The sequence below is a fragment of the Euwallacea similis genome, chromosome 33 (genome assembly GCF_039881205.1).
Source record: "Euwallacea similis isolate ESF13 chromosome 33, ESF131.1, whole genome shotgun sequence".
NCBI lineage: Eukaryota > Metazoa > Arthropoda > Insecta > Coleoptera > Curculionidae > Euwallacea > Euwallacea similis.
Window position 1 is genome coordinate 1,088,601 of NC_089641.1, and position 27,772 is coordinate 1,116,372.

At 33.8% G+C, this 27,772-nt stretch overlaps 2 protein-coding genes across 5 annotated transcripts; one reads left to right on the forward strand and one right to left on the reverse strand.

Moving 5' to 3' along the window:
* Positions 1–741: 741 nt before the first annotated feature.
* On the forward strand, positions 742–17,990 carry Ehbp1 (Eps15 homology domain containing protein-binding protein 1). Of its 3 annotated transcripts, none has more exons than XM_066404221.1 (16): positions 742–895; positions 1,013–1,406; positions 9,929–10,136; positions 13,143–13,324; positions 13,382–13,584; positions 14,010–14,390; positions 14,616–14,748; positions 14,798–14,916; positions 14,980–15,356; positions 15,448–15,690; positions 15,846–15,941; positions 16,030–16,222; positions 16,359–16,504; positions 16,560–16,780; positions 16,828–17,016; positions 17,065–17,990. In XM_066404221.1, the coding sequence occupies exons 2-16, from the start codon at positions 1,270–1,272 to the stop codon at positions 17,144–17,146; spliced, it is 2,910 nt and encodes a 969-aa protein (XP_066260318.1). In that variant the 5' UTR covers positions 742–895; positions 1,013–1,269; the 3' UTR covers positions 17,147–17,990. The 3 variants fall into 3 exon arrangements, with proteins under 3 accessions (XP_066260318.1, XP_066260320.1, XP_066260319.1); XM_066404222.1 differs by having other exon boundaries at positions 751–895; positions 1,276–1,406; XM_066404223.1 differs by lacking the exon at positions 15,846–15,941.
* On the reverse strand, positions 13,233–27,697 carry CPSF1 (cleavage and polyadenylation specificity factor subunit 1). Of its 2 annotated transcripts, XM_066404220.1 has the most exons (22): positions 27,419–27,697; positions 26,916–27,130; positions 26,549–26,865; positions 26,249–26,499; positions 26,017–26,198; positions 25,752–25,959; positions 25,340–25,698; positions 24,933–25,132; positions 24,769–24,880; positions 24,263–24,718; positions 23,588–23,822; positions 23,362–23,525; positions 23,095–23,309; positions 22,710–22,929; positions 19,415–19,567; positions 19,178–19,354; positions 18,917–19,049; positions 18,626–18,766; positions 18,443–18,572; positions 18,288–18,390; positions 18,113–18,230; positions 13,233–13,357 (listed from the first exon to the last, which is right to left on the reverse strand). In XM_066404220.1, the coding sequence occupies exons 1-21, from the start codon at positions 27,588–27,590 to the stop codon at positions 18,150–18,152; spliced, it is 4,224 nt and encodes a 1,407-aa protein (XP_066260317.1). In that variant the 5' UTR covers positions 27,591–27,697; the 3' UTR covers positions 13,233–13,357; positions 18,113–18,149. The 2 variants fall into 2 exon arrangements, with proteins under 2 accessions (XP_066260317.1, XP_066260316.1); XM_066404219.1 differs by lacking the exon at positions 13,233–13,357 and having other exon boundaries at positions 18,055–18,230.
* Between the last annotated feature and the right edge of the window lie 75 nt (positions 27,698–27,772).

A 27,772-nucleotide genomic window follows, 5' to 3' on the forward strand; every position in this document is an offset into this window, starting at 1 on the left:
CATCAGAAGTTTATGCATTAAAAAAAATTTTTTTCTCTAATACCTATATATACCTATATAGATATGTTATAAGAGAGACTGTTAAACACTCATTCACCTATGTCCTTTTTACATGTTACTATACGATTTCACTTTCTAAATGTACCTACTTCAAATTACCCTTAAAATATACTGTTTAACCAAAGACTGTTTATAAATTAAATTTATTATTATTATAGGCCTTTAGTAATAAACGATCATAGTTTTTCTCATTCAAATTGGATTTTAGCATTTATTATTATATCTAGGCTTTTATTGATATTTATAGTATAATTTTGAAATATAAGATTTAAATATAGTAATACATTCACTTTATTGTTATCGATATATTTATTTTCTGTTCTCCGACAAGCCTCCGATTTTTAAACTCAGTAGGTACTATTTTTATTCTGATGACATGTTCGTAAAAGTGTATTTTTCCGTACGTTTCTTAACAAAATTTTTTGTTCGAATTTCTATCATTCATACTTTCTGAGATATCAACATTTGCTATCCTTAACGAAACACTCAATGTAATATTAAACTTTAGGTAAATCCCATAAAAACAATGTTCTCATTGGTGCCATCTATACGTCGTCCTACGTATTTACATTTGCCAAAGGCCACGACTACAGTTTCCAACATACCGCATGGCCTACTGACACTGCTCAGCCACAGGTATCGCTGCAGACAATGCGCTTCTGACGTTTTCGCTGACTTTGACATCACTTTTTTTTCACCAATCTCCAAATGCATCAATCGGATAATATTCTATAAATAAGTGACACCAAACGGGCCCTTGACTCTCGAAAATCAACAACAACGCAAAGAAAACATCTTCCCAAAATGCGTAATTAGTTAGAAACTCGTGTAAAAGGTACGTGCATGCATGTGACATTGTGCCCGCAGTCTCTTTGCCCTTTCGTATCTTATGCTCAGATCCTTGAGGCCATTGTCAAGTGATCCAATTCAATTGAAATGTGTTTTTTTTTAGTGTCAAAGTACTCCCAAATAGTGCAATTCGCTTGACTTGCTAATCTATTCCAAGCTCCTATAAGTGGTCGCTTACAAAGGATATTTGTGTCCGCTTCCTGACTGCAAAGAACTGATAAACAACCATATGATATGGCTTTCCTGTTTCTTTTATTTTATGCATGGTTTATCCGTTCATTATTTGGCTATGTAGAAGTCTAGAGTGAAACCACTAACAAAACAAGTAGCCTTATATTGTACTCAAAGTTACATTTAACCATGCAGTCTTGCGTGGGATTAGAGGGCCGAAATATGGGCTCAGTGTGGAAACGACTGCAACGGGTTAATAAGCGAGCTGCCAAGTTTCAGTTTACTGTCTCCTATCATCAGCTGTGTGTAGATTTTACCTCAAAGTGGTAAGTAATTATTTTGTACCCATTTCCTTGTTTTCATCATTGTTATTTATGTGGAAAAGGCTCAAAGAAGATTATGCCCATGGCCAAAGTTTAAGGCCTAATGAGAAACAGAGGGCCTTTATTTAGTCAAGAGCATAATTCCTCTTTCACCCCCTGATCTGTACAATTTTCTATGAACAAATGATATTTTTTTATCTTCTATATGCAAGTAGAACAATATTATACCCAGTTATTTGATTAAAGGGGTTAAAAAATTAACAGGTGTTATTTTTTACTTTATGGCCCCATGCTGTGAAGGAGGAGTTCTAAAAATATAACAAACTCCCCTACTCTTAAGCTCATTACTTGGCCTATGGAAACTAAAATGCAAACAAAGAGGTTCTATTCATTACTTTTTAAATATCATTACTATTGGAACACCCTTAAAATAACCTAGTTTTGTCACCAATTAATAAAGAAAATTAGGTAGAAAGTACAGTAATCAATTAGTTGTAAATTGATGATAAGATTATAGGTGGTTACAATTACAACTTCCTGCTTAATCTGCTAGGAACATTCCAAGAACTTCTTGTGATTAGATTAATAACAATTTTAGAAAGATAACTTTGAGAACTTTACCTAGGAAAATTTTGTTACCAGTAACTTTCAAAAACATTTAAATGGAAGTCAAAGAAATATTTGAATAAAATCAGATGTAGGCCTGGATATTCAACCTCCACAACTTTAAGCACTAAATTTAACATATACCCCATTGATTATCTACTACAATCTTGAATGAACTTTAGATGGAGGCTAAACTGAAAGTATAATATGGGGCCTAAGCAATCTGGCCCAGTTGGATACCCTGGTTTTAAATTTGGCCGGTTGTTTAAACCTCTAATTTAACATATACAAAGTGTCCTGAAAAACGAGATTAACATACTAACTACAAGTCCTCTAGAGTAAAAAAAAACTGACAGAACTATGCCACTTCTACAATTTTTAAGATATTAAGTTGAAATTTAGGGAATATGAAACTCAATTGAGTCTACATAGATCAATTTCTCAATCTACAGGCAATATTTTTTCTAGTGTTAGGCCTCGGGCTTTTTGTCTCTATTACTTATAAACAGGTTATAAATTAATTAGATAGGTAGTTGGTATATTATAAGGAGTTTCTAGCGTTAGGCACACGGGAACTTTCCGGGTCGGAGACTTTCCAAAATCGGAAACTTCCCGGGAAGGAAAAAAACTCCCCTAGGAAAGTTATGAAAGAAACGTCACCATTATCAAAACGAATTCAACGTTTCTAAGTTTATGATGCTTATGCTTATATTTTCTTAGAAATATGGTCAATTGTGTAGACATATCTAAAAGAAAAAAATATATTCTGTGCAGGCAATGTTTCATATATGCCATATTTTAGAGAATATTTTATAAAGTGGCACTTTGCATTCCTATTGTGAACAACCGTGTTGTGTGCCCAGATTACCAAGAAGACATTTTTTGCCTACTTCTAAAGAGAAAATGATAATGTCTATGACCTTGTCCAGAACTTATTGATACAAAAATTATAGCTATATATTAGCAGATACTTTTAGCCTGCGTATGTTTTCTTAATGCCAATATCACCTGGTTTAAATTTATGGGAATATAAAGATTTTGCTGTTTATTCTTTAGAAGTAATATGTTTTCATCCCTCAATGTCTGGGAAGTAATAAACAGATTTTAACAGAGTCAGCTTGAATATTCGACCATTTTTAGATCTAATGCTTGTTCATTTATATTACTTATCTACTATCTCACCTCAAAGCTAAAAAAAATAACTTGAAAATTAGCTAGATATGAGATATTAGTTTCAGTAATTCAAGTTCATGAGGAACCATTTTGGAAAACACTGTAGGAAAAGCACATCTTGAAATTCTTCAAATACACTTTTAATAGTATTAAGATTTCAAATTACGAATAATGAATTAAGAACATTTTGTGTTCAAAGGGAAACCCTCTTTCATCTTTGAACTTTTTGACCTTTTCAACGTTTCTTTAGGATCTGTTATTACCAGAAGACCAATTCAAAATGGCTTTTAAAAATCATTTTTCCCCAGTTAAACAGACCTTGTTTCCCACAACACTATGCACCTTCATAAATAATTCAACAGCTTGACTTAATATGCAGGATGTGTGCACGTCAATACACCAGAAATGAACGGTATTAAGTAGACGTAAATTCGAAGAGTGGCAGGCACACGCCACAGGAAGTTGTGGAGTTTCCTGCCCCAATAAGCTGATGTTATTGAAGTTTAGAATTAGAATCAGGAAAATCGAGAAATATAAAATTAATAACATATTGGCAGCAATAATGGTACCAAAAAACTGAAAATTCAAAGTTTGTTGTATTGTTCTATCCTGTTCTGGGCAAACACCTACTTGTATCTAAAGTGTGATAAGAGCCACTTTATATTAGAGTATCTTACGTAATACAATACAACCATCGTTTTGGAAACTTTATAGTTTTCCATTATTTAATAAAATCTCAAGTGCATACATTACAAATACGTATAGTTTGGTTGCAGAGAATTTGAAACTTTTGTAATTAATATTTGTTTTTAACAAATAACACAGAAAACGCAATATCTATTGCTTAAAAATTAAATAATTTAAACATTTTTAACTGAAACCGCCTCATTGAGGTCTCAGAAATGGTTGGAGATGCAGTAGATATACAAATTGCATCACCTATTCTGTCGTGTTTAGCAAAAAGGACGTAACTCCAAAAATGTTAATTTCGAGATATAAACGATTTTGTGTTTTTGTTTTGTTCACCATTTTTAAGACTAGTGACAAGAATCCGTATTAAATCATTTTGCAGATTAATGTAAAAAGTAATATACCGCCTAGCAATGCGTTAATAAACATCGGTTATAATGGCGCTAAAGTTCATACAACATATTAAGTTAAGAAAATAACAGAAATTGCTTAACAAATAAGTCGTGACTCCAATGCAAACGTCTCCTCATGCTAAGATGCATAATACTTTTCTAGAAATAAGTAAACCACAATTAAAATATGTCGGAAATGATCCAAAAACTTTGGTATCTAATTTGTGCACAGAAAGTATCTTTTTGATAAATCAATCTGAGCCGAAGTCGAGATGCTATGTTGAAAACTGAGATATTCAAAGAAAATCATGCATTTCGTTGTAAAAGCATCTAAAATTGAGAAAATGTTTTATTTTATGGAATTGTTCAATTTACATACAGCAAGTTTAATTCAAAACAAAAATTTACACTATAAAAAAAGTAACATTTAATTTAGCGGAGTGTTTTCACAATTAATATTAAAAACTAATTCTTTCCAAAACTTTATTCTATTTTTTTGAAGAATTTCTGTCAAAGTTTTTAGTAGCCCTTCTTTTCTTTTAATGGAAATACCCCTCATTTTATTTCTTCTAACAGATTCTGAAATTAGATAATTTCAGAGCCTGTTAGATAATAATATATATAATATGGAATATATATACAGGGTGTTCCAGATCATAGTGCAAATATTTTAACCATAGATTCTACTAATGAAATTAACAAATACGCATTTTTTGTTTTTGTCCAAAAGTCTGTCGTTTCAGCTCGAAGGCTCTTTGAATATGGGGCCTTATTTGGATAAAATAATTTATTTTGGAAATACCCTTTAACGGATTATTATGAAATTTGGTGTACCAACATTTTTTCCCAACTTTATCCCATGTTTTACGTGCAGCTGTTAATCACTTGGAGATACGTCTTCATCAATGTATTGAACAACATGGTGGTCACTTTGAACAATTTTTATAGTGTACAATTTCATTCTTTGTTTCTATGGTATTTTGTTTTAAATAATGAAAATAAATAACTTTAGACAGACACAATGTAACTCGAGTAAGATATGTAATAAATACATTAAAATAACTACTACGAGAAAGCGACACATTCTACGAAAAATCACCAAGAGACAAAAAAGGTTCTAAATGAAAGGTAAAACCAAGTAATGTATCCGCTTGATTAAAATATTTAACTGTTAAATAAATAGGGGCCCCTATACTCATACTCCGGCCCTTATACCTATGTTATGCCAAAGTTGTAATTTTAATTTTTTTTTTTTGAATTAGTATGATTAAAAAATGTTGGTACACCAAATTTCATAATAATCCGTTAAAGGGTATTTCCAAAATAAATTATTTTATCCAAATAAGGCCCCATATTCAAAGAGCCTTCGAGCTGAAACGACAGATTTTTGGACAAAAACAAAAAATACGTATTTGTTAATTTCATTAGTAGAATCTATGGTTAAAATATTTGCACTTTGATCTGGGACACCCTGTATATAAAGATAATTAGATAATAAGATTATTATCTTGGTATTTTGAGATAAGAATATTAATTTCGTTACAATTATCTACGCTAAAATCGTATTTGAACTGTATGGTTCGTTTTCCGCGTTCAAATTTTAAACTAACCATATTGGAAAGATATGGTCTCGGGGTTAAAGAATTTAGTTTATATTGTGAAGAAAAGTCTTTAAAATTGTATATCGTTTCAAGCGTTAGCTTAATAGTTTCAGTTTTCAAAGTGTTATTAATGCACTTCTTAAATTCATCAAAATCGTACACTTTTTTCTTCTTTTTTTTTCAGTTCAAGTTCTACTTGGTGATGAAATGAATCTGTAAACATAAAAATATGTCTCGGTTCAAAATATTTTATTTCAAGAATCGTTAAATTATTGAGTAAAGAGTTTATAAAATATCCTAACTCAAATTATTGAAAGTGAAGGAACGATTTCAGTTTCATATTATTATAGAAACCCTATAAATAGTTAGTTTTCATACCTACTTTAAAATTAAATTGTATCAGCAACAACTAAAATTAAAAGAATAAAAATACGTCTTTTTCGCTAAGTAAATCATACAAAATTAGAGATGCGACTTTTTTTGTTAAGCATTTTTTGGCCAAAAAGCTTTCCAAAAAATGACTCAACTGAGTATGTATTGGTGCATCCTAATACTATGATTATGCTCCTATAGATAACTTAAAATTAACAGAAATTGGAGTTATGTCCTTTTTGTTAAGCACGGCAGTATTGGCTAATAACTCTGTAGAGAACATTCGCAAAATTTCGATAAGGAAAGTGATTAAAAAGATATTTACAAATACCAAAATCTCTTTTGATATTGAATTTTCAAATTTTACGACGAAATTTATAATTTATGACCAGTATAAAATGTACAATATCTAAGTCCCAATTTGTTTCGTTGAGAAGATTTGGAATTGTGCACTATCTTTCTTTAGAATTACCTTGACTTTTGAACCAAGTTTATCATTTAATAACGTATAGCAAATAATTATTATTACTTAAATTAATTATACAGGGTGTCCGTTTTACGAGCTGAACCATGGGGATCTCGGTTATTTGAAGAGATACGAAGTCGGTTAAATTAGGGCAATGTTGGGTGTTTTTGAGCTTTGTAAGATGCCGTTTGAAGAATTACAAAATTCCGATTACTTTCGGAAATACAAGGGAAATACGAACTTTCGAAAAAAGGTTTTTATTTTTTCTGGACTTATTTGAAGAGATAATTGAAAATGGCTGACACATTGTCGTAGCCACTTTTTCTCCTCTATAACATGGCGGTTCCAAATTTGGAATTCGACGTTTCAATTTTCCGGAACCAACATCTGTTGCCAGAAAAAAGGACAATGATGGACACAGTGATAATTATTTTATTGATAAACGTATTACTATTGCAAAAAAGAATTGTTCCCGTTATGTTATGCTCATACGAATGATTGCTGGAGCCGGACCGACTTGTGATGCCGTTTTGCTTAATAATCATTTCACCGAAAAATAACCAAACAACAACCGCTTTAGATCGGCCGAAATAAATAACCGAACTGAGTTGTTTTAACGCAGTAATAAAAGAAACTTATTTTAAGTATAATGACTTCAAATCTAATTGTCATTAGAGTTGTTTTATTCAACAACATCAACTTTGTTTTTTCTTATGGGCGCCATCTTGGATTTTTACATTTTTAAATTCAGTTTTTTTTCTGGTTACGATGATGCATTACATGTTAAAATTGGGACTTGCAGTTTGGTGGAAATATCAAAAATCCTGTTTCTGCAAAGAGTGCCTTGGAAATAACATAGCTGCTTTTGTTTCGATAAACAAATTTATGATATCATTCCGGCTGAATTTCGCTTAACGTCGCATACGTTTATAAATTTGTTATGATACCATATTAAAATGCTTTTTTCAAGTGAAGAAAAACGAGATATGCTAGAAATTTATTACGCCTCACATAGAAATGTACAAATTACTTCGGAAACATTTCTTCAACGGTATCCAGAAAGACAACAAACAGCAAAAAAACATGTCAGTGTTAGTAATCTTGCACTCGTCAGAGAAGATCACATTGGAGAGAAAATGGGGATTTTGCTCCAAATAGAACAAGATGTTTCTGCAAAATGCTACCTGCCGTTCAGTAGGCTCCACACAGCCTGATGAGATATGTTAATGTCTGTTGCTATCGCCCTTGTAGATGTAAAAGGGTTATCTTGAACCTAATAGAAAAATAATTTCTTTGCCGTTTAATAATTTATGTGGAGGTGTTAACATTTTACTCACCGCAAGTAAAATTTCCGCTTCATTCTCATTCGGTGGACTAACTCGTTTTCTAGGCTTAGAAAATGCTCTAAACTCGGCTAAATTTCGATGAAGAGACATAAAATAATTTTTTGCTGTTTCTTGTCTTTCTGGATACCGTTGAAGAAATGTTTCCGAAGTAATTTGTACATTTCTATGTGAGGCGTAATAAATTTCTAGCATATCTCGTTTTTCTTCACTTGAAAAAAGCATTTTAATATGGTATCATAACAAATTTATAAACGTATGCGACGTTAAGCGAAATTCAGCCGGAATGATATCATAAATTTGTTTATCGAAACAAAAGCAGCAATGTTATTTCCAAGGCACTCTTTGCAGAAACAGGATTTTTGATATTTCCACCAAACTGCAAGTCCCAATTTTAACATGTAATGCATCATCGTAACCAGAAAAAAAACTGAATTTAAAAATGTAAAAATCCAAGATGGCGCCCATAAGAAAAAACAAAGTTGATGTTGTTGAATAAAACAACTCTAATGACAATTAGATTTGAAGTCATTATACTTAAAATAAGTTTCTTTTATTACTGCGTTAAAACAACTCAGTTCGGTTATTTATTTCGGCCGATCTAAAGCGGTTGTTGTTTGGTTATTTTTCGGTGAAATGATTATTAAGCAAAACGGCATCACAAGTCGGTCCGGCTCCAGCAATCATTCGTATGAGCATAACATAACGGGAACAATTCTTTTTTGCAATAGTAATACGTTTATCAATAAAATAATTATCACTGTGTCCATCATTGTCCTTTTTTCTGGCAACAGATGTTGGTTCCGGAAAATTGAAACGTCGAATTCCAAATTTGGAACCGCCATGTTATAGAGGAGAAAAAGTGGCTACGACAATGTGCCAGCCATTTTCAATTATCTCTTCAAATAAGTCCAGAAAAAATAAAAACCTTTTTTCGAAAGTTCGTATTTCCCTTGTATTTCCGAAAGTAATCGGAATTTTGTAATTCTTCAAACGGCATCTTACAAAGCTCAAAAACACCCAACATTGCCCTAATTTAACCGACTTCGTATCTCTTCAAATAACCGAGATCCCCATGGTTCAGCTCGTAAAACGGACACCCTGTATATACAAGATGTTTTTTTTTGGTGTGCCTACCATTGCTATCTCCGAAACGGTGAGAGTTACAAGGTAAATAAAAAATAGTCTGATGATGAATTATGCGGGTTGAAACGTTAATAAATGTAAACATATTATACATGGGTCTGTCAGGAATAAAAAGCGCTTTCGAAATATGAAATAAAAAGTCCAGGTCCGTATTTAAAATAATGAAGTTGATACCGATTACTTAGTTACTAAAAGTTGTACAATGACGTTCGATATGTCGTTTTGTAGAGAGTAAAAAGTTGTGAAACTTTGTAATTTAAATTTCTTTTCTGTCACAAATAGTATACGAAATACGAGGGATTGAAGTTTTGGACCATTTTCATACTTTTTCAAATATCTAAGAAACTACTGAAAATGTGGCAACTTTGCAGCGGTTTCCTTAATCAGCTCCATAAGGAGCCAATTTAGTCTAATTTAATCGAAGTTGTAACTCTCACCGTTTCGGAAATAGCAATGGTAGGCATACAAAAAAAAACACCCTGTATATCAAAAATTTAAATTTAAAGTGAATACGTCGGTAAGTCCTTCGGTATGTCTTTTTGACCGATAGAGAATTTGCATCTAATTAAACTTTTCACATATGAAATCAATAATCTAATAGGATGGTTCATTTGACATGAATCCTATTAAGTGATACATTTATGTCAGGTGGTTCATTTCAACTATCTTTAAATTACTGATTACTCAATGTGTTAATTTCAGAAGTTTTTGTTTTATAATAAATTTTCTCATTTAGGCAACCTCATCGCTTATCACTAGTATGGTCTCGAAGATCAAGAAGAGTGACCTCGAATCCTGTTTCCTGGGAACCAACTCTGCAAAATCCTTATAAAGGTCTGGTGGTTTGGCCAGTTCCAGAGAACCACCAAGTCGCCATTACCCTATTCAAGGACCCCAGAACTAATGAGCTGGAAGACAAAGATTGGACGTTTATTATTGAAGATGTAAGTTTATCGTTTGTTTTCCTTTCTGGCGTAAACTTTTAGCGATAAGCCCGGGTGAAGTTTAAGAAAATATGACTTTACACGGTGAGATATGAAGTTATATAAATATTTGTTTAGTTGTCCTATATTGCAAGTATCATACCTTTGGAATTTTACATGTGCGATTAAAAATCAATGCCATTGGCACATATGTTGGAAAGTCTCTTATGGGACAACAAACACGTGTGCAAACAAAATGCTTAAAAAGGTGGAACTTTGCTTGAAAACCATCTGAGTAGTTACATTGCATCTGGCCCATATTATACAGAGCAGTTATTGTTTCTGAATATGGGCTAAATGTCCATATTCAGAAACAATAACTGCTCTGTAGCGCTTCTCATTAAAACCTTCCTAAATAATCTATTCAGCTGCTAATAGGCATATGTAAGCCATTTCTCACTTAATCCACCACACGCTGGGCTGGTTTTTAATCACATATTATTAGGAATTTCTTAGTAGTTTCCAAGGAAACGATTTTCCTAACACTTAGTGGTAATTAAAAGTATGTAAACAAGTTTGAGCAAAGAATTCAATGATAGTAAAAATTCTTAGGCATTTGTCCAGATATTTGCAGAGACTAACTGGTTATTTCAGTCTTCCTATGAGGAAGTGAGTGGCGTGGATATTTATAGGTGCATGACTGACCCACATTACGATACAAGAACCTAATCATGCTTTTCTGCGAATCGAGCGCTACTTTTAAGTGATTGCCAGGGGTTGAGATTTGTTTAGAAGTTCTTAAGAGATTGACAATAAGACTAGGATTCATAATTGAATAACTACAAAATCCACCCTAAAATTATTCAAATATAATATTCGACTATTTCGCGACTATCAATTCTTTGGCGTCCTTAAACCTTTCGAGGACAAAATACAAGTTGGGATTTTTGAGAAACTGAAACATCAATGATCTAAACTTTAAGGACTTCCACGATCTATTCAAATGACCCAAACTTTACCCTATACAAACTTATTGTATGAATTTGCTAAACTATACAGGGTTATTCACCCAACCCGTTCATTAGAAGTTTACTAGGATCTAAAAATGATATGAATTTGAAAATTTGGAGTTATGTTAACTTCGACATATACTTTTTTTTTTTAAATAGTTTCAACTTGCTGTCACTTCCGGTTTAACCGGAAATAGCTGTAACTTGCTTATTTCAAATGGAACCCCCAGTATATTATTTTATTTTTAGATTCTTCATAATATTTTAAGTACATTTTCTGTATAATGTCCTATACTTAGTTCTTACCGTTTTTGAGATATTTGACATTGAATTAAAAATGTGCTTCTGTAATGGCCAATTTTAAAATCGCATATCTCCGCAGTTATTATAGACATAATCTCCATATTTTGCAGAATGTCAATACATAGTCTTAGGTTCACACTTTCGCTATTTATATGGCTTAGTGTTATGCAGGGTGTCCAAAATTCAGCTCCTAACATTTGCATTTTTGAAGTTGCAAAAGTCGTTTTTTTTTTAAATGGGACACCCTATAACTTTAAGCAGTATCAAGTAGAAAATGTAATTCTCTATCGAACTGTATTAGGGTTACCTATACCTATTCCAAACCTTTTTCGAAATAATTAAGTTTATGTGAAACTAATAGGAGATATTCATTCTAGTAATTTTTTATTATTCGCGTAGTTGGCCGTGGAAAAGAAATAATGACAGTTATTTGTTAATTATGACAGTTATTATACGTTTTTGTTTTTCGGTGGTTGTTAGTAGCAAATTTGGAGTGAAATTTTGAATCAAAATGGAAGAATACACAAACGCTAATATTCTCAATTTTGATTCAAAGTTTCACTCCAAATTTGTTACTAACAGCCACCGAAAAACAAAAACGTATAATAACTGTCATAATTAACAATTAACTGTCATTATTTCTTTTTCAACGGCGAACTACGCGCATAATAAAAATTTACCAGAATGAATATCTCCTATTAGTTTCACATAAACTTAATTATTTCGAAAAAGGTTTGGAATAGCTATAGGTAACCCTAATATAGTTTGATAGAAAATTACATTTTCTACTTGATACTGCTTAAAGTTATAGGGTGTCCCATTTAAAAAAAAAACGACTTTTGCAACTTCAAAAATGCAAATGTTAGGAGCTGAATTTTGGACACCCTGCATAACACTAAGCCATATAAATAGCGAAAGTGTGAACCTAAGACTATGTATTGACATTCTGCAAAATATGGAGATTATGTCTATAATAACTGCGGAGATATGCGATTTTAAAATTGGTCATTAGAGAGGCACGTTTTTAATTCAAGGTCAAATATCTCAAAAACGGTAAGAACTAAGTATAGGACATTATACAGAAAATGTACTTAAAATATTATGAAGAATCTAAAAATAAAATAATATACTGGGGGTTCCATTTGAAATAAGCAAGTTACAGCTATTTCCGGTTAAACCGGAAGTGACAGCAAGTTGAAACTATTAAAAAAAAAAGTATATGTCGAACTTAACATAACTCCAAATTTTCAAATTCATATCACTTTTAGATCCTAGTAAACTTCTAATGAACGGGTTGGGTGAATAACCCTGTATAGAAGGTTTTTCAGTATTTCCTTGTTATATCGTGAAGCTGATAATTTTTAAGAATAAGTCGCATAAAGCATATTTGACGTGTCTCGACTAAAGTAATAATTAATTAATTTGCAGCCTGTTTACCCAACAAACGATTACTAGGCGTTCAATTCGTTGTTTTCTAATAAACGCCAGGCAGCCCACTTGTTTTCCACTCAAGGAATAATTAGAATTTATTTTTATTTTGGTCTGTGATGACGTCTGGTTACTACACTATTTTTAAATGAACTTGAATTCGTGATTTTTGACACGATATGTTCCTTACACTCATGAAGTTTAAGTCTGAGACCGTACATCTTACGGCTAAAAATGTCCTGGTTTAAATAGTAGTTTCAATAATAAAGAATTTTTCTGAATATAGGTGCCCACTGCAGGAAAACGCAGGCAATTAGCCACGGCTCACCTAAACATGCGCAAATACGCCAGTGTGGAGTCCTCTCAGGTAGAGATCCAGATAATGTTCAAGCCGACTACAAAAAAAATTACTGGCGCCAAATTGGACTTGACCCTGTCCTGTGTGTTCCTACGGGAAGGAAGGGCGACGTAAGGGCTTGCCCTTCTCGGCTGCGCCTTTCACTGCAATAAAATTTCCAATTTTAGGGACGAGGACATGCAATCAATGGCGTCATTAATGTCAGTCAATAACAACAGCGATGACATAGCGCCTTTGGATGATGTTGACGACGACGATTATTCGCAAAACGACAATGTAATGCAGAAAAGTTTACACGAAGTTACCCACGTGGTGCAGCAGATGACCAACTCGTTGAGCGGGTCTGATTTTGCCAGTACCCCCATGAGCAGTTAGTAACTACAGTAATTATCTTGTGCACTCTAAGTATCACAAAGTTGGATGAAGAATTAATATGGTTTACGCGAAAGTAAATAGAAATTAAGCAGAAATTATGGATTGACATACCGTAAGGTTGTGAAAACAAGATTACCTTAAGAAGGTGCGCAATATGCAACTTTTGATACAATGTACTATTAACCGACTTACTTATAATCAATGAAAATTGAGTATTTACATTGATAAAGAAAAAAATAGTAATTATCAACTGTCACCTAGTCGGTATTCTGACACTCATTTTTTTTCTTCTGCCCTTTTACAGTTTACATTAGGGCAATCTGTAAGTCGTGTTGAAAACCTAGTTACTGATACTTAATGGGCACAACAACCTCTAGTTACACAATTATCTGCTCATTTCTTTCCTTTTTTTTGTCACAGTAAATAGCGTGCAATCTCTTTCGAGAGACGACAAGACCCCAGTGGTGGAAACCATCTTCTCACCTCTAACGGACAAAACGAAATTAGTCAAGGCATTGCCGGCACCCAGACCTTCGGATTTTCTAGAGCCCGAAAGGGATGTTTATTCGGAAACGTGTTCCGAACTCTTGGAGCAATTGGAGGATGTGGAGGAAGAGGAGCCAGTAGAGAAGTCAACTTTACCAAAAGTTACCAGTTTTATCCCTAAGGCGGATGTGATGACTCATAGCAGTAAAAAGGAGGAGAATGTAGGAGGGAAGATAGCGACGAATTTGCCGCCATTGGAGTTGAATAAGGACCTGATTGAGACGCCCAAGAGTCAGCAGAAATCGACTACACCAGGTAAGAGTCCTTAGTAAAGAGACTGACAACTCCTACTTCTATGCAAAGCGTTATTCTCAAAAAAGGAAAAAAGTTATATTGTAATAGATCTTCAGCTAAAGAAAATTAAGAGAAAAAAGATGGCAAATTTTTGAACTCTTGCTAGTCCTGAATAATGATTCGACATAGTTACCAAAGGGCAAATTTTCTTGTTCTTGTGTTTTTTTAGATTTTGTTTTGTTTCAGGTCAGGATCTTCTTGAATGGTGTAAAGAAATGACGAAAGATTACCCCGGTGTCAAAGTTACCAATTTGACTACGAGTTGGCGGAATGGAATGGCTTTTTGCGCCCTCATCCACCATTTTAAATCCGATTTAATGTACTTACGAATAAAATATTTAAATATTTTACTAAATCAATTTTTTTAGAGACTTTCACGCACTATCACCTCATGACATTAAAGCCAACTGCAAAACTGCCTTTGATGCGGGTGATAAATTGGGAATTCCCAGGGTTATCGAACCTTCGGACATGCATATGTTAGCTGGTAAGATCTTCAAATAGGATTTCAGCTTTTCAGCCAATTTCTGATACAAATCAACCATTTTAGTTCCCGATAAACTGGCCGTAATGACATATCTACACCAACTTCGAGCCCATTTCACAGGGCATCAACTGGAAGTCCAGCAAATCGGCCGTACTTCAGACGAAAGCAACTATGTTATTGGCAAATTTAACACCGATAAAGACACGGATATCACGAAACAAGTGTTCGGACAGGAAATTATTAATCTCAGGAAGTCAAAGCAAGGACGCAAGTCTTTGGAGAGGGAGATGAACATTGCTAATAAGGAAGAAGGAAAGGGAGATGCATCTAAGTTGAACTTGCCATTGAAAATTACTACAGAACCTTTGCCCTATAAAGAACAATCGCCTACTGCCGTTAAAGAGGGCTTCTTTGGGGGATCTAAGGGTTTAATAAACAAGGTATGCAGTGGAGCACTATTGATTTTTAATTTTGAAATCAACGGGTTTAAATGGTTCTATTTTATATGAATTCTTCTAATTTTATTTCAAGGTGTCCTCGCCTACAAAAGAGAAGTCGCCACCTCAATGTCCGAAAAAGCAAGACGACAAGAAAGAAGTCCTAAAGCCTATTTTAATGACCCGCAGGGAATTTTCCGACCCTTTCGGATCAGACGAAGAAGAGGAAGCTTCACCCACTAGCACAAAAGTAAATGGCGACATTAATGGTTCTTCAAGTAGCACCGAAAGCAAGGATAAGGAAGATGTATTCGCGGACCTTCCAAAGCCAAACTTCGTAAGTTCTTCCCATAATTCCGAGGTGTATTTTTATCAAATCATATTAGTTCATGCAGATTCCCCCAAAGGTTTTTTTTTTAATCACTTGTAACTAACAATCGGTTTTGATTGAGGTGTGGCAAAGAATTAAAACTTTTTACGCGTGCTATGCAGCAAATCCTGATGCGACATTCGGAGCAACAGGAAAGGGCCCGAGCACTGCTGGAACAGGTCAAAAAGAACGGGTCCACTCCCACATCACCGAGTAAGGTACGTAATTTATTGTTTTTGGTGGTGATTTGTCGTTGACTTTTTTAGACAAATTAAGTGTTAGAATCATAGGAAATGTGGTTTTCAGATGGAAGACGAAAGGCAGAGTCAGCTTCGCCAACGAGCGAGGCGATTGCTAGCTGAGGCGAGGAGAGGATCGGGGCCTACTACGGAAATCATCAGGGTTAGTCCGGAATCCATTAAAGCGTACACGGAAGCTGAGGAGAAATTAGATAGGTTAGGCGAAGAAATTGAACATTTGGAAAGGCAGAGTAGTACAGGTAAAAATTACTGAGAAGTAGGAGCTAATGAAATTATGTGTCTTCTAGTGCGTTAAAATATGTATCTTAAAAATATTGAAAACATTACCAAAAATGGTAAACATTGTAAAATATAGAAAAAACTTTTGCTTTTTAGGGTCCGAAAAGAATGGGAATATTTTCTCAGAAGTACCTATAAGTAAAATCGAGGAATATTCAAAGAAATTTAGTCCAGCTAATAGCATCGATAGAACAGATCGAATAACGCCCGACAAGTTGCCAGACGATTTAGGTTTAAAAGAAGTAAGTTTATTATAGTCCAATCCAGGAAATTTCCTCATAGTGAATATCTTATTAGATGGGTATTGACGTCCATTCCTGGATAGACAAAGAAATGGAAGACTTGGAACGTGAACAAGGTGCCATCGACGAACAAGCGGCCCAGCTGGAAAAGCAGTTGAGGTCGGTGATGGAATCGGGTAACAGTAACGGGGAAGAGGAAGCCTTGATGGCGAAATGGTTTATGTTCGTCAATAAAAAGAATGCTCTTCTCAGAAGGCAGATGCAACTTAATATTTTGTAAGTTTTCTTCTACAGTTCTTGGCGGTATTAAATTTGATTTGCAGGGAGAAAGAAGCCGACTATGAAACGCGCTACAAAATGCTGAACGAAGAATTAAGACAGATCGCTTCAATTGAGGATTGGAAGAAGACTGAAGAGCAACGGACAAGAGAACAGGTGCTTTTGGACGAACTTGTTCAGATTGTTAATAAGAGGGATGAATTGGTTCATCACTTGGATAGTCAGGAAAAAGCGTACGTACTTTTTTTTAGTATTTCAAATTTTTTGATATTTTTTTTCAGTATCGAAGACGATGAAATCATAGAAAAAGACCTGTCACACATAGAACTTCCCGCAAAGGATACGAATTGTGTTATCTCTTAACCGTCTTTAACCTCGTTCTAACAATTTTTCCGGGATTGCGCGATTTTTCTTTCAAAGAAAACCGGTGTTTTCAACTCGAATTACGCTGTCAAGTTATTGTGATATTTATTTCCTGTTATCCCCCTAACAAGGAGCAAACTATCGTGCAACGTCCCATAAGAGAATTTATTTATTGACAAAAACTTATTTAACCGTTAGGATTCATGTATATTTTGCCGCACCCACCGATCGTTAAGACTTAGTGCAATATAATACTCGACTTCGTATGTAGCCAAGTTTTGCCAAAAAACGCTTGAATTCGTGCTTTAACTAAACGAACATTCGTAGTTTCTCTTCGAGGAAATCGAACACATATCGCTGTTATTTACCTAGACTTATACTGAAAAAATGCAAAAAATCTCAACAGTAGTAAACCGTGGTTCATTTTTTACCGTTTTCCCTAGGTTGTAACGTTTTGATGTGACAAAGTTGCAAAGGCATTTCGAGGTTTTAACTGTACGAAAATTGCACTTTAAAGTTTGTTTAGTAGACAAAAAGATTTACGGGTTTGTATGTTTACCTACTTTGAAATGTTTAGTAACCGTTATTAATAGTTGTGAAATGTAGAATGTGTCCTCTGTATTTATTTTAAGCCAAATCAAAATTATATATTTCTCTACAACTAAAAAAAATTAAATTTGTCTTTCTCTACTTCGACTTGTTACGGTGTAGTCAGTGTTAAGCTTTACGTGTTTCCGTGTAATATAATTTTATATCGTGTCTGTATAGTTGATTTTTGTTACTCGTAGAACGTCACATGTGTAAATAAACTGTAAATCTAATATAAATCTAGGTATTTATAGAATTTGTTTCATATTCATTGTACCTATTTCTGCGTAAATGCTAAAAATTGTAAAAATTATTTCTTACAAAAAATAAATCTTCTATTTAATTAAATACAAACCTTGATAAAAAAAAATCAATTACCTTAACTATTTACATTTTCTTATAGATATTCACTACCTCAGAAATGATTTGTTAACTTCTGGATATCGCTTAAATCATCCTGCAACTCATCCAATTTAGTACCAATTTTCTTGGATACCTAAAGGCATTAAGAAATGGTTTACGTCATAACTTCACTGAAGAGACTCCCTAATACCTCAATCTTCTCAGTTATAGAAAGCTGCATGAAGTTCCACACCAGCTCCCCATCGATGATGCTCCTGGCAGGATTCGACATTTTCCTATAGCTCTTGAATGTCCTATAATACAGATAATTTAAAAAAAATCCTAAATATTAAATTAATATCCAACCTAAATCCCTTTGGATTCAGACCGCCAATATGCGCTCCATGGGTAACCATTACGTTTTGCAACATAAGAAGTCGTCTGTAAGTTTTCTCGAGAACGGGCATAATGTAGCCCAAACCTCCATCCAAAGTTGCTGAAATTACATAATTAATAAGTTTAGTCCATAATGGAGCCACTTGTGCTTACCAAACATTGTAATATGTCTCCTATCTGCTCCACTCATATTTTTTTTGTCTTCACCCAACTCTCCTAATTTACACTTTATTCTAAAAAAAGTAGTAACGGCCTGTCCCAGATGGAAATCTGCTTTACGCAGCAATCGCAGTCCTAAATAAGAATCACCAAAAATTTCAAATTAGCATGGTAACGTTAGTGACCTACTTCAAGTTTTACCAAAATTAAAATAATAATATTAACCCTTAATAATGACTTCAATTGCTTTCTTTCCTTCCAAAAACACGTTTAATATTTACATACCTCCCAACGATTCTCTGGCTTCGGGTTGATACATACAAATCGTAACATTCTTTTCCCTGTCTGACATTAAAAATCCTATATTTGAGTTATCTATCATGTATTCTATGCCGTATACCTCACACGCTCTCAAATCCTGCAAATTTTTGTTACAGGATTATCCAATTAAAAGGGTACAGAGTGTCCCAGAAAAATAATTACAAAAAGATTAAACAACTATCATAAGCAATTTTTTTCCTGGTACGCTCTGTATAAATAACATACTCTAGATACTAATGATAAAGTCCTGTATTCATCCTGAAATCGCAAAAGGGAGATAGACTGATAAACGTCCGCGATTAATATTAAATTTTTGATAGTCAAAATCTGATGGGTATAAACTTGGGTGTCGATGAAAGCGATTCCTATTAAATCATTGTCTTTTAACTGCCAAATATAAATCTAAAAAAATATGTATCAAAATTAGTAGTACTGGCATTAAAAAAAAAGCTGAAATATTACTTTTTGGCCGACAGCGGAAATTAAAAATCCTTTAACTTGCGAAAGGGCCGTTACAGGACCTTTTTGTTCTTTGGCGTATATTTCTTTGAATTTGTTTTTGGTTAAGGGCTGACCTGGTTCGGGCACTACTTCAATGACGTCGTAGATTAAAATCTGAAATACGAAAAATTAGCTTTAATTATTATAATACGTTAAAATTCAGAAATATATTGAGAATTCACTGTCACAGGAAATCAAGTACTTGGAAAAAACCTTTTTCTTTTCAATCATAAGAAATAACATGAGGTCACCATTTTATACAGAATTTCATTGGTGAAATGAATAACATGAATTTAATTTGCAGAAAAGGGCTATAAAACTCGATCTAGAAATAGAGCCAAAATTTGCAATAGTTCATGTAGTATAAATAGCACTGTTTAACGCGATATTGTCAGAAATGTGTAAAGGGCCATATATTACCTATGCGGTTCTTTGCTCTACATGGTTTTATTTATACTTTTTGGACAATGAAAATTTATTGTTCGATTCTCATAAAATTTTGATTAGACATACGTGTAAATGACCAATTAGAAAATAGTTTACAACATTATTAATTAATATATTAATAATACTGAATTACATGACTGAACTTAATTATTTATTTCTGGCTAACGGTACTAGATATATGGAGCTTTCGGATTGATCAGTAAATGGCATGGCTGAAACTATACTTGTTTTAAAAGCCACGCAGCAAGGTTTTATGAATTGGTGGGTGTCATCGCCATTATTTCTAAGAGTTGCTATAGAATGGTTCATTTACTGATTGCCCATGATCGACAAATACGTATAGGCGGTATTTATCACCTGAAAATAGATGTTTTTTAACATTAAAGGAATTTAAATCAATCTCGAAAAACACATACCGAAGTAACTACTTCAGTAGTCATAGGTTTTAAAAACGTTATAGTCAACACTAAAGGCTTTTGAGATCTCATAATTATTATATGCACTATTTGTTGTATTGAAATATTTTTTTGACCCCACCATGATTCATAGATCGCATCAGCTAACTTGGTACTTTCCACTTTAATTTCGTTGGCATACCAACCGATTATCATAAATATTAGCAACATCATTAAGGAATAATTGATAGACATCACGGCATCACTGGTACTGTTTCCCTAGATAGGATGAAACTGATTTAGATAAGTGTGGCTATAATATTGTTTTTTTTTTGTAGATACTTACTGAAAATATTTGACCTGCTGAGAAGGCAAACATTACAGAATTGGAAAAAGTCTCTAGAAGAAGTACCATATATACTTAAAAGACAAATTCAGTTTTTGAACAAATCTGTAAATTAATATAATATCATAAGATAATTATTGCAAATATTTAAAGACGCTTAGTAAAACAAATGTGATGTACCATTACCAACGGGCCGATTAATCATTAGCATGGTAGATCATAAATTTTACTAAACACAGACAAAAAAAATGCAATTCAAAAAAATAAAAACATACAGGTTATATAGACTTTTCCGTAATAATGTTTGAGCTTGAATTAAAAAAAAAAAAATGGGAGCATCATTTTCTTTGAAGCACATTTTAAGAATTAACTTACTGAATTATATGTTGATGACACCGAATATTCTGTTTAATTTCGTTCATGTTTTCTAGGATTCATTTTCAGGAATCATTAGTTTGCGTGCCAAAATTCCTGAACTTATAGCTCAATATTTTCAGTTGACTTTTTACATAAATAAGTGAACTTACGTGCATAATAGGACACGTCATGAAACGTAAACAATACGGTGTGGCTAAAAAAATTGTAGTTATAATTTTCATTAAGAAATGCATTTCTCCAAAAAGTGCTTCAAACTTAAAGGGTTCGGTAACGAATCTATCGTGTGATCCCTCTAATAAGTTCATGATTAAAACTACATAAACAAGCGTTAGTACGACTTGTACAAGAATTATTAACATAACTCGTTTGTAACGTTTTATGAGGCTCCGGTGTATGGTTCGAATTTCTTGATTTTTAGAAGATAAAATGATTTCTTCTTCGTTGAACATTTCTAATAAAACTTCATGGAAATTTCTGGTTTGGATCAAAATAATTTTAATTCCAACCACCAAACAAATAATTAATTGAAATAAGAGATAACTGAACTCGTTGTAATTTACTTTCTTTGCCGATATTAGATTATGAAGATCCATAATCAACGCAACACATACAAGAACACAGGTAATATTGCAATAATTTACGAAATAGGAATAGCACTTTTTAACACGATATTGTCGGAAATGTGGAAAAGGCCACGTACCGCTTATGAACATACTATACATCGAATATTTAAATAGAGACATCTCAAGGAGCTCTGTAGAAAACTTTGAAGAATACAAAGATAATGCGTTTCTTGCGCAACGTGGGACTACTTATACTTGTTCGACAATGAAAACATCCACTGTTCGACTTCCATTAAATTTTTTATAAAGCATACATTTGAAAAACTAGTAAACAGTCTATAATATTAATAATTATTTTAAGAGTAATACTGAATTTAATAATTTACTTCTGTCTAATAGTATTGGATATGTGGAGTTTTCTAATTGGCCAGTAAGTGAGATTACTGAAGCTACTTATTTTAAAAACTATGTAGTAGGGTTTTGTTGATTGGTAGGTGTCATCCACATCGTTTTTAGCAATTGGAATAGGGTAGCCCGTTGAAAAGTGAGTATCACCTTTTTAAGGAAAATATGGTAAATTTTATATAAAAAGTTCGACAATGTTTTACAAACAGATGGAATTTTTAAAATATTTGTATAATACATACGAGAGCTACAGTAAAAATGACCAAAAAATGTAAACCGTCGCATTTTCGAAGTCACTTAACAATTCTAAGAATATTCTACATAAAATAGAAAACTGCAGCATATTAAAATGAAAGCAAAATTTGAAAGTACATCGCAGAAAAATCAAACGACCCGCCAATTAAGATCTGTAAGATTATAGCGACGAGTAGCAAATTTCGAATGTACACGGTTTCTCATGTTAGCTTTTGTATATTCGGCAGTTTGGTTATTTTTTCTAAATCGCTTTCCTATTCTTATGTTTAAAAAACACAGGGTACATTTGAATATAAAGTCATTTTGATCCCTTTGTAGTTCTGTTATTTTAAAATAAAAAAGAAAGTATTTTCATATTTAATTTTGCCGCTATTAAACAGTTTTTCAGTGGAACAAACAAACAAAATCAGGGAAATAACGCTTAAAGGAGCCGAAAATTTTAATGTTCAACATGCTGTGGTTCTTACCCGTCCCCTACAGGTAATATCTTCTCCATAATTATAGTTGGTCCCCACAGCGATATAACCTTTCAATCCTGACCGCGCTCCTTCGTACTCTAGAGAAACATTCCTCAAACAAGTAATGTGTTCCCATTCGTCTAAATCAATTTTTGTATTCGGTATCACGTCCCATGAAACTGGTGAAAACAGCATGAGACTGAACGATTCCTGATGGGGGTATGGAAACCTGTAAAATTTCGTTAAATTTTTTTGTCCAACGGTGATGCTTAAACATCTAAGATCAAAAGAATGCCGCCTAATACATTATCTTAGATTAATGTTAAGGATTTCCACCACCTAAGCAAAATTGAACAGAAAATCGCTAACACATTCACATTTCATTCTCAAATACCTTTCATGTTTGTCTTCGACAGCTAGCTCTTTATCCTCACCGTTGAATCTATAGTAGGAATTCGAAGGTTCAGATAAACTGGTCACTAAACAATAAGTTTTTGACTCTAGATGATATGTGACAAAGTGAGGTGTACATCTCAGAGGTACTTTTCGCACAGGCCACGGTGCGTCATAGCTTAAGTGAGTCGGCAAGATTCCGATACGAAGTTCAGACTACAAAATCGCTCTAGAACTGGCTTTATCAAAATTTATACAGTACACACACCTTTCTGTTGAAGTACAAGAAACCTTCCGGGCAATTTACATTGTTAAATGGGGCGAAATTGATCACTTCACCGTCTATAATCATGGGATGATATCTTAGTTCACCACGTTTGGTAAGAAAAATCCAATATGGACTTGCGCCACAGATGAATACTCCATTATAACCTAAAATCAAATAATAATTCCTTGATTATAAATACTTCTGAGCCTTAGAACTTTCAACTCACCCGCAATATTGTCGAAATATCTTATTTTAGATATCTTTTCTTGCAATGTGAAATAATCGGAATTTTCAGTATCAACTACTCCAGCTACATTGGGTTGATACATTATTTCATGTTTGACTCGTCTGAATCTCAATTTCAGATTGCCTTTGTAGAATCTAAACACTTCATATATATAAAGGTGTTTGTCCAATCTGACAAAAAGAATAGGACGTGATCCGTTTGCTCCCATGCCGACCTAAAAATTAAAAAAACTCTTCAAATACAAATCACAGCAAACCTTTGTACACATAATTAGCATTGACGCTTATAGGATGACCTTGTATTTCTTTTTTAATGTCTTTGCTTAAAATCTCTTGAATAAATCTCAAATCGCAATTTTAAATGTTAATTACTGCGAGTGAATCTAAAAATGAAAAAATGACAGCAATACTGTTATATTAACTGAAAAAAAGCCATTCCATTGGGTTAAGAAACGCCACAACTGCCACACAGTTATTTTCTACTAATATAATTGCATTATGTCTGTCATTTTCTATACCCCTGAGATTGCGGCATTAATCTTTTGATATTTTTGTTTTTATTTGAATCCGAAATTTCCAAAAACCTGACACGCACTATAGAATATTATGGCTAAAGAAGTATTTCTTTAAATTGTTGTGTAAAACAAAAACTGACCATTGAAATCTCCTTTACTTGATAGTCTTTCTGAATCTGAGTTTCGTTGATATGTGCCGTGACATTCAGCATAACTGACTCTAAAGAGTCGATCAACACTTTGTGGCCGAAACACAGATTCTGCACGTAGAAACTGAGCTTGAAATCCGGAATTGAATAAATCTCCATATTGGAATTTTCCCTCACAACAAACAACCAATATGTAGGCTTAGCCGGCGTCATGTACTTCTTCCACCAGTTGTAGAATACTTTAGGTTTGGGGGTAGCACCACTCAGGGAAGGCATTTTGAAGTCATTATCGCCATACAGCAGATCTTCTTCATTCTGTGTGTCAGTTGTCAAATCTGACATATCAGCAATGAAATGTTGCGGTATATGAGTGAACTCGTCCGGGATTTTGTTGGCGAATAATCCGGAAGTGTCCTTGTACATGCAGATTGTAGTGATCATAGGGCTCTGCAAAATTTCACTGTTATTCTGAAAATATTTATTAAATATCTACTTACATTTGACAATGTGGATTTACTGATGACCAATTTGGCGGAACCCCGAACCTCTCTTAACATAAGAGTTATTACTTGCCCATCAGCGGCCATAAGGGAAATATATGGGTCGGCACTGAAAGACACTTTTATCTCTAAAATACTGTAGATAAATTACTCAGACTTACCAAGACACCTGCACTATGGGGGAGCCTAAATCCATAGGGACGTGTTGCAGCTGCACTGCTCCTTGGAGCAAGCGCACTGATATTGTGGTTACTTGAACTACAAATCGGTTATTGCCTAAATTTCCCGCGAATACTGTAGGTTGATGTGTTGAAAAACCAGTGTTATCGATTTCGTTGATTTCTTGACCGGTTTGCAAAACCTTCAAGGGAAGAAAAAAAGTGTTTTATTTGATATGGTTATATTAATAATTGTAGAGAATCTTTCAGACCGTGAAAATATCAAACAAAATTACATAAGTTTTCTAAACCATAGTAACACATAGAAACTCTGAAGTTTGAAACAGAGTTCGACTGTAGTAGAATCGCCTTGAAAAGTCACTTACTACGCACTGAACAACAAAACTTACCATTGTACTCTCCTCCTGACTCAAAATCAAAAAAGAATGCGTGTCTTCCCCGCTTTTAATAGTCCACATATTAAAGCATCCTGGCAGCGTGAATGTAGTCACAATTTGCGGCTTTATTGACCTCTGGAGTACGCATAAAGCTCCATTCTTGCCGAATCCGGATGTGGTCACCAGTTCCAAATTCAAATCTGGATTTTTTTGGAACTCTTCACTTAAAAATGCGGGCTCGCCAACGGAAATTTGACCGCAAGGCCCAATATTCAACAATGAGTCACAAACTTCGAAAATGTAGCTCGAGATTTGGACACCCGCCTGTTTTTGATTACCGTAAACCTCTAATTCTTCTGGATCCCTAATGTCTTTCAAAATAAAACAATATGGGGAATGATAAATTTGAGTCAAGTGAACGAACCTAAAACATCACTAGCAATGAAATCAGTTAAAGAATCCGAAACTATGTCCCCAATATCATCAACCTTGCTCTCTCGTGCTCTTTTGGCCCCAGGTTCCTCAGAGTCATCAAGTGTAATAACTTCGTTTGCTTTTTCTGTAAAACGCAGCAACAAAGAGTTGCCTAATCTTGACCCTAAGAACAAAAAGTTGTTCTCGCAGATGCAAACCTAGAAAGCTTTAATGCCTTAATATGTCAAATTTACAACTCTGAAAAAAAAACATACGCAAGTGGTCAAAACACTGGCAGCTGCCTTTTCAAAGTGGAAATTCCTAACATAACGCATATTGTCTGCTAAAAGAGTCAAAACAAACAATTCGCCCCCCTTCAGGGATAAAACCAATGTGTCGTCGTCCAAAAACCCAATTTGCGCGCAATCGAAGCTTATTTTTAAGTCTTCCTGAGACTCTGAAAATGGACAAGTTCAGTCTATTTTTGATTGAAGTAATTATACTCACTCATTGGAAAACTGGAACTAGTTTCTGCAATACTGTTAACAGACACTGCATAAGGCGGAATACTCTGATTAAGATAAATCAAAGAGTTAACTGCAAATATCAAAGTACCGCCTATAGGTTTTTTAATAGGTACAGCTCTCATGCAGTCAAAAGGCAGATTTGAAACACTCCAAATCACTGGATGCACCTTTTGTTGCAGATTTATAGATATTGCAGCCATTGCGCAAGTATCTCTTCTCACTGCTACTCGCCTGTGTAACAGCAAAATCACATAAACTTTCTATAAATTGTATAACTTACCCAGGGAAAGTTTTGAGTGGCTCATACAAAATCAGCAAAGTAGGTTCGTAATATCCATGCAAAAACTGTATATCTATAATATTGTCTATTTTGTCCATGAAATCCTTGACTTCAATCATATATGAGGCCAAAATTGCAGATTTTCCACCTAATCCCGAACTTGAGGTAGGCTTTATATCAGAATCACCTTCATCTATAGACGTTTCCCGTTTAAAGGGAAGAATAACCAACTTTTTGCCAAATATAGTCATAACTGCACATCTATTCTCTGGATCTGCACGCACTATGGGTATATGATGGAAATGGGTCCAGCCATCCTAAATAATATAAATGAACCCTGCAGAAAAATAAAATAAATAAAATATACTTTCATATCCTCCTCTTCAAAGTAATGTAAACTTAAAGTTTTTAACTGGTGGTTTTCAGGGTCATACTCGACAACTGAAAGTTTGGCATCAGAAAAACCTATAAGAAGAGAATCTCGTGGAGAGTTAGCCAATGTTACACTCTGTAGGGCCATTATGTTTCCAAAAAGTTGGTATTGAGCCATGCATTCGAGTTTTGATTTTGGAGGGAAGAATTCTGGAAAGAGATGTATTCAATTATCGTACAGATTAGTTGAATATCCTGGCAGCTTTCAGATACAAGATATACACTATGCATTAAGGAGTTCTTATGTGATGGTATGAAAAAGCTTTAAAAATGATGGGGTGAATTGTTTCAGAAATTTTAACTGAAAGCATTTTTTTTCTTTGTTTAACGTCGACCACCTGATTTTGGGACTTCTTATTTGTGAGCATAATGTGATTAAACTTTATACATTAAATATAACTTCGCACGAAAGTAATACAGGCTTTTATTTTAAGATACCTGAATATCTCTCATGTCTGGTTTTCTGATCCACATCTGGAATTAGCCGGAACACCTTAAGGACGTTCGCACCCGCTGTAATAAGGCTTCTCTCCGTTTTATTAAAGAAAAAACAACTGATTGCATGTTCAACTCCTGTGGGTTGATGGGACTGCTTGCAAATAGAAAACATTGCACTTGTGGGTACCTATAGGGCGTCTTACATAGAATTGTGAGAGGAAATCGTTACTTATTAATGGAACTCATAAGATAAACGGGAAAACTAATCCCAGATGGCGTAAAATCGGAATAATCTGGTTTTGTTTTCGGAAGTTTTAATTAATTATTTTATGAAAAATAAAATTTTCACATAAC